The 6,635-nt window shown below is 42.4% G+C and overlaps 1 protein-coding gene across 2 annotated transcripts; it reads left to right on the forward strand.

Annotated features, from left to right (window-relative positions):
- The first annotated feature begins 220 nt into the window (after positions 1-220).
- On the forward strand, positions 221-5,455 carry ca15b (carbonic anhydrase XVb). 2 transcript variants are annotated; one of them, XM_056297421.1, is made up of 9 exons: positions 221-360; positions 836-911; positions 996-1,022; positions 2,110-2,280; positions 3,127-3,275; positions 3,379-3,474; positions 4,102-4,180; positions 4,285-4,448; positions 4,541-5,455. In XM_056297421.1, exons 2-9 carry the CDS (start codon positions 836-838, stop codon positions 4,718-4,720), a joined length of 942 nt encoding a protein of 313 aa, XP_056153396.1. In that variant the 5' UTR covers positions 221-360; the 3' UTR covers positions 4,721-5,455. The 2 variants fall into 2 exon arrangements, with proteins under 2 accessions (XP_056153396.1, XP_056153397.1); XM_056297422.1 differs by lacking the exon at positions 221-360 and adding an exon at positions 398-414.
- Positions 5,456-6,635: the final 1,180 nt, after the last annotated feature.

The raw sequence follows: 6,635 nt of genomic DNA on the forward strand, positions 1-6,635 counted from the left end.
GTCTAAAATGCCGTTCTGACACGTGCACGTCGCCGGCATATCGCCTCATCTATCTAAGTATGAAATGGTTCCAGGTGCAGCTAATTTGGGCTTTTTTCTTCCGTGCGCATTCACTCTGAAGCCCACAGTTTACACACTTCTTTCCGAAGAAGAAGAAGAAGAAGAAGAAGAAGAAGAAGAAGAAGAAGAAGAAGAAGAAAACGCCTCTAAACGTATATCCTCGCCAGCTCTCAAAAATCCCTCCAGGTGGACTAAGTAAACTGAAAAGAGGCGGTTTCAGGTTTTCCGCTTAAGCGCTCGAGCAAATAAAAAAGGCAGGCGGTGAGGTCGTGCTCATTAGACTACAGCTCTGTCGCAAAGGTAAGATAACTATATACAGACATGTGTCCAGGTCAACCTGTTGCTGTCTTTACCGTAATGCTCTTTATTATTATTATTATTGTTGTTGTTGTTGTTATTATTGTTAAATGCGGTTTTTGTTTATTTTTTTTAATTTTATCTTTTACAAACAATGAGTGTCAATCTCCATTTATCTATTTCATTTACTTTTAAATATCATTCTGGTCAAGTGGCGACAGCATGGCCTATTGTGTATGGAATGAGTTTTAAATTAAAATGTTGATACATTTTAAGTTTTTTTTTTATTTAAATGAGAAGTGTCCAGAGCTATTCAAAGCCAACGAGCCACCACTGGCCGACTTTTGAACGATATAGGCCTCCACATTAAATAGTAGCTACTGTTGAATGTCTCGTTTTGATAATTGGGTCAACGAGACGGGTAGACAGGAGACGGTCGCATCGATGACGAGGTTGCTTTTCTCTTTTTACCCTTCAGATGAATCGTCCTCTTTTCCTCGCGCTTGTCGCCTGCACCTTCATCTCGCGCGCCCGCTGTGCCTCAGACGCAGTCGGTAGGTGCTTTCCTCAAATTCACGGTTCGCTCGCTTCAAGTCCCCTTAAATTTTACTCAATTAATTCGTTTCTCTTCTTTACAGAGTGGTGTTACCATCTTTCGGACTGCAGTAAGTATAGCCAGCCTCCTTTTTTATAACTTCATCAATGGTGGGCAAATATTTCTTCAATGGTTCTGTCTTGCTCAATAATGCTCTACAATCCAGGTAAGAAATCAGAGAAAGTTGAATCGGTTCATCTGGACACAACGTGACAACGTGAGGTCACTTTGTCACGGTTCATCGGTTCATCTGGACACAACGTCACAAAGTGATTCGACTTACTCTGATCTTCAGTGCACCATTATATTGGTATCCGGACAGCTAGATTAACGGAATTTCGAGCACAGCCTGTTACATGAACATGAGCTGTCAGTCACTCCGATTCATGCAGTTCACTATTTGATCCAGTAGAGGCGCTCACATATTTAAGTGTTAGACTGGGTAGGCCTATTCACTATTTTTGTAAACTAATCAAGCCAAACTGTTGACAGCACTGAATGTTGTTGTTTCCCCCACCAAAAAAAAAAAAATCGAAAGAAGGCATAATAATCTTAAGTGCTGTCAAAAGTGTGGCTTAATTGTTACAAAACAATCAAGTGCAAATAATATAAATGCATTATTTCCCACACTGTGTCGGTTAGATACGGGGGAAATGTTTTGTTGTAGACACGCAGAAATATATTCACCGTTTGCCAAAAAAACAAAAGTGACCTGGACCAGTGTTAAAGATAAATGAGCTTCCCCCCACTGCTTCAGGCTGGTCCGTGAGTAGAACCAGTCCTGTTGGTTTTCAGTTCTGTCGGGTGTTACTTATTCACCTATTTTTCCAGTTATTCAAGCCTTCACTCAGAAACGACAGGTGAATGTCACGAGCTACAGTAAAACCAGTGGTGGTGGGTAGGCCTCCTATAGAGGACTGCACTGAAAACCACCGAACAATGTGATGGCATTTCCTGTTGCGATGACTATAGTGCAGTAGACTGTGACAGTTCATTTAGGCCACATATCACAAGAGACCTGATTCATATCGAACTCGGAGATGATTCATTGAAACATATGACCCCTTTATTTCATTTTGCTGACCACTAATGGTCTCTCTTGACTGTTGTGTTTGGAAAAACGAATGTAAAGTGTGACTGCTGAACTCGATTTGTAGATGACCCCAACTGGCCCACCATCGCGCCGAAATACTGCAATGGCTCCCGGCAGTCTCCCATCAACATCGTCTCTGCGTCGGCCACAGGGGACTCGGGCCTGACCGCCTTCACCTTCCACAACTACAGCAGCACAGTGGCGCTGACAAAGATCACCAACACTGGCAAGACAGGTGGGAGGCACAGATGCCAAAACGTTGGAGTGTTGCACACTGAAATGCCCTCATCGTTGAATAGGGATGCGTGTTTTTTTTGTTTTTTGTTTTTTCCTTTAACTCGAGACAGTGCTCATGGGGGTGGGGAGTTGCATGACGTTTTTCATATTTGATAAATTTCCATGTCTCTACAAATGCGCCCAATTGCCCAGTGCTATTCTAAACTTGGGAGGAGCAACTAATGTACGCTATTTTCCTCACTTCACTTGTCTCCCAACTATTCGCTGCACTGTGTAGCAGCTGACACATCACATCAGATTGTCTCTCCAATGTTCACACACCCAGTTAAGCAGTCTCGGATTCAGCAGTAGGTTAACAATTACATTTTTACCTTTAGCAGACGCTTTTTTATTTTTTATCCAAAGCGATTCACAAGATGTTCAGCTGGCGTCACAGACCACTACATCACGTAATCAAGAGCGCATGTCATATTGAGCACATTTACTGTAAGTGCACATTAGATCCCCAAGAGGCGACGAATGGGAGAATCAAGTTACAAGTAGATGGACAATAATAACATCTCGGTGTCATGCTTATGTCATCAGAGCTCATATCGTGTCAAGTGCATGCAGTATACATAAAGACACAATAGAAACCTTTTGCACTCCTTTGGCATTGTTGTCCTCTGAAACTGCAGACACATCCTTATCTCGGCCCATTCTGTTTCAGGTTTTCTCTCACCTTCTTAAAACTCTATCACTAATGGTCTGCCTGCTTGTGGTTTTTCAACAAAAAGTGCTCTTCCAGTCTCTCCGAGATTCTAGTTCACATCCTGTTTCTTTGTGTTTTTGCACCCTCATCTAGTCAAAGTCACCCTGGCGAGCGGCGTTCAGGTGTCTGGAGGAAAGCTCTCTGAGGCCTATGACAGCCTGCAGTTCCACCTCCACTGGGGTAACACCTCTTCCATGCCTGGATCGGAGCACACTGTTGATGGGAAGCGCTACCCCATGGAGGTCTGGCAAAGATTGAAACGCATTTAGAACGCTGAATTCCCAATAGGTTTCAAAGTGAATTGTGACTCTCAAAACTTGTGTTTGGTTTTTTTTTTAATTCCAGCTACATATTGTGAATTCCAAGTCCTCCTATAATGGGAACACTAGCCAGGCCATCACTGACTCCACGGGACTTGCTGCCCTTGGCTTCTTCATAGAGGTGAGGAAGAAATATAACCATATAGTGGACATGTTAGTGATTTGGCATCACAACTATGAAATACTACTGGTGCTTTAAACTGTATTTAATATTTTACATTTTCATATACATCACTCTTTTATTCTCATTTTGGTCTTTGTTGATGCCATATAAGCCACCAATAGCATTGCTGTCTATATTTGTGGAGTGTGTATTCAAAATATAGTATGCTCAAATAATCCAAATACGATTTAAGCAGTATGTATGTGCACACCTGTTATGTGATTAGGTCTAAATGCATTATGTTCTCAAATATCCAAACTTGTCTTTCTGTGAGGTAAACCACTGATTTATGGAGTTTCACTGCTTTAAAACCATGGCTGATCATATAGGGTTGTCATCTGTATTTGTGTATGACCGGTGTGCTCCACTCATTCTAAAAATGTACTGACAGATGGATCCACAAGAAAATTGGTGAATGCCACAAGATAGCTCAAAGTGGTTAATGATAGACCTGTGCATATGACTGACTGGCTTGTTGCATGAGGCCTAATGTCCCCGTGTAATCTAACATGCACATAAAATTTAATAAATTAGAAATTAAAGCTGACATTCTGTGCTTGTGCCCCATTCATCTGAATTTGACAGGAAATGTCAGGTAATGCAACTGCGTCACCTTCAAGCTGGCACACCTTGACATCCTACCTTGCCAACATCACAGAAGCTGGTAAGGGAGGTGGATGGAGTGGGTGTGTGGCTGGGGGTCTACCTTAAAATTTTTACCCAATTTTTGAGTTCAAGTCCGAGGTTTATCTATTTATCTATCTTCAGGTCACTCAGTAAAAATGACTCCTGGAATTTCTCTGGATGACTTGCTGGCCGGGGTGGACCGTACCAGCTACTACCGCTACCTCGGCTCTCTGACCACCCCCACTTGCAACGAAGCTGTGGTCTGGACCGTCTTCAAGGAGCCAATTAAAGTCAGCAAAGATTTGGTGAGTTTTCGTTTCCCTGAAGTTTAACCAGGAAAGGTATCGGTGCCAGAATTCCATGTACAGTTGACTGAACTCAACATCTTTCTCTCCAGATCGATCTCTTCAGCTCCACCGTTCGCATCGGAAACAGCACGTCAGCTCACATGATCAACGTGTACCGGAACGTCCAGCCAAGCCAAGCCGTTACAACCCAGCTCAAGAGCACAGCCTCCAAAGCCTCTTACTCCATTAGCTTCCTATCCATCCTGGGAGCAATCTACAGCAGGATTTAAGTGAAGTCACGTCTCCTTCATTAGGGCCAGTGAGATTTCCCAGTCTCTCACACAAGTACACAATAGCAGTCCCTGACCAACCTAACGGTCTTAGATTATTTGCATCACCGAACTTCAATCGCCTTTTGTCACCTTCCTCATCACACAAGCCTGCCGACTTTGTCGTTGGCTGCTATGTCAAAGCTACATTGCAATCCGAAGGGGTCATAAACCCACCACAGCAGTCTGGTGAAGGGACGTGTCTCACAAGCTGTCAGCAGTTCGAGAACTGTAGATGAAAATATGTTAACATCCGTTGTCTATATATACTTGTTTAGAATCCACTCTGAAACCCCCATAATGTTAAATTGAGTCTTGTTGGCTGGAGTGCATTCATCAGGGAATAAATCAGAGTAATATAACTGGCATGCAGTCAGAGGTTATCTCCAGGTTGTGTCGCCTTATCACTGTGCCGGCATCAAATCGGTTCATTACCGCTTACCTTATTTTTGTATTCATTTATTGTTTTTCTTCATGCCCTGCGTTAGACTCTGTGTAGGTCACTGTTCTCAGGTGAAATGAAGCTCGTTTGAATCTATGGAAGTCTAAATCATAAATTTCTGTGCTGTTGGCATAATGAAGACCTCATGTGAGTCACTCATGGCATGATGTTGTCCTATTTATTGTCTCTGCCTCATCTTGCATGTTAAAACATTGATGTTCTGATGTTGCCAAGTGAATATCTTAAAAACGAAAGTGTCCGTCTGATTTCTTGGCAGTACACTCATGTTAATCTACTACTACTACTACTACTTTTGGCTGCTCCCGTTAGGGGTCGCCACAGCGGATCATCCGTTTCCATTTCTTACACTCATTTGTTAATAATTTAATTTATATAGCACTTTTCTAAGCAATGTTACAAAGTGCTTCATAAAAAAGAACAAATAAATATCAAACATTTGTAAAAGCTTTTAAAAAAAAAATTTCAAGATGAGATTTAAAAGAAGCTAGAGACTGGATTGGTGTTAGTTCAACAGCAAGAGAGTTCCATAGTGTGGGGCTCTAACAGCAAAAGCCCAATCACCCTTTGTAACAAACCGAGACCTGGGAATAACCAGCAGGGCTCCATCTGCAGACCTTAATGGTCGAAGGGGTTATACCAAGTCGATAAATCACGAATGTATGAGGGAGCAATACCATATAAAGCCTTAAAAGTGAGCAGTACAATTTTAAAATCAATTCAAAATATAACGGAGCTAGTGTAGAGAGGCAAGCACAGGAGTGATATGATCATGCCTCCTTGTCCACGTAATGAGCTGAGCAGGGGCATTTTGTACCAACTGCAGACGATGGAGGGAGACCTTGCTGATACCAGAATAAAGTGCATTACAATAGTCAAGCCGAAAATAGATGAAAATCATGTACGACTTTTTGCAGATCGGGAATTGATAAAAATGACCTAATTTTGGAGTTTAGCTTGAGCTGGAAAAAGCATGACTGAACAACCTGTTTCATTTGATTATCAAAACCGAGGTTAGCATCGAATATTACCCCAATATTCCTAGCAGCCTAGACTACCTGACAGACCACCAAGATTAGCAACAAAAGTGCTAATGGAATTTTCGGGACCGAACAGAATGACCTCAGACTTATCATGAAATTTGAGAAACCTTTCGGACATCCAGGATTTAATGTCAGAGAGGCAAGTTGTGAGATTTGCTAGGACGCTAGGATCTGTGGGGTTTAATGGCATATACAACTGAATGTCGTCGGCATAAAAATGGTAGAGTGCATTATGATTTTGAATGACCTGGCCAAGTGGCAGCATGTATATAGAAAAGAGAAGGGGGCCAAGAACTGAGCCTTGAGGGACACCACAACTCAACTGAGCCACTGAGGAGGTAGAGTTACCCAGAACAACAGTCAGGGGCACAGT

This window comes from Lampris incognitus, chromosome 17 (genome assembly GCF_029633865.1).
Source record: "Lampris incognitus isolate fLamInc1 chromosome 17, fLamInc1.hap2, whole genome shotgun sequence".
NCBI classification, from domain to species: Eukaryota; Metazoa; Chordata; class Actinopteri; order Lampriformes; family Lampridae; genus Lampris; species Lampris incognitus.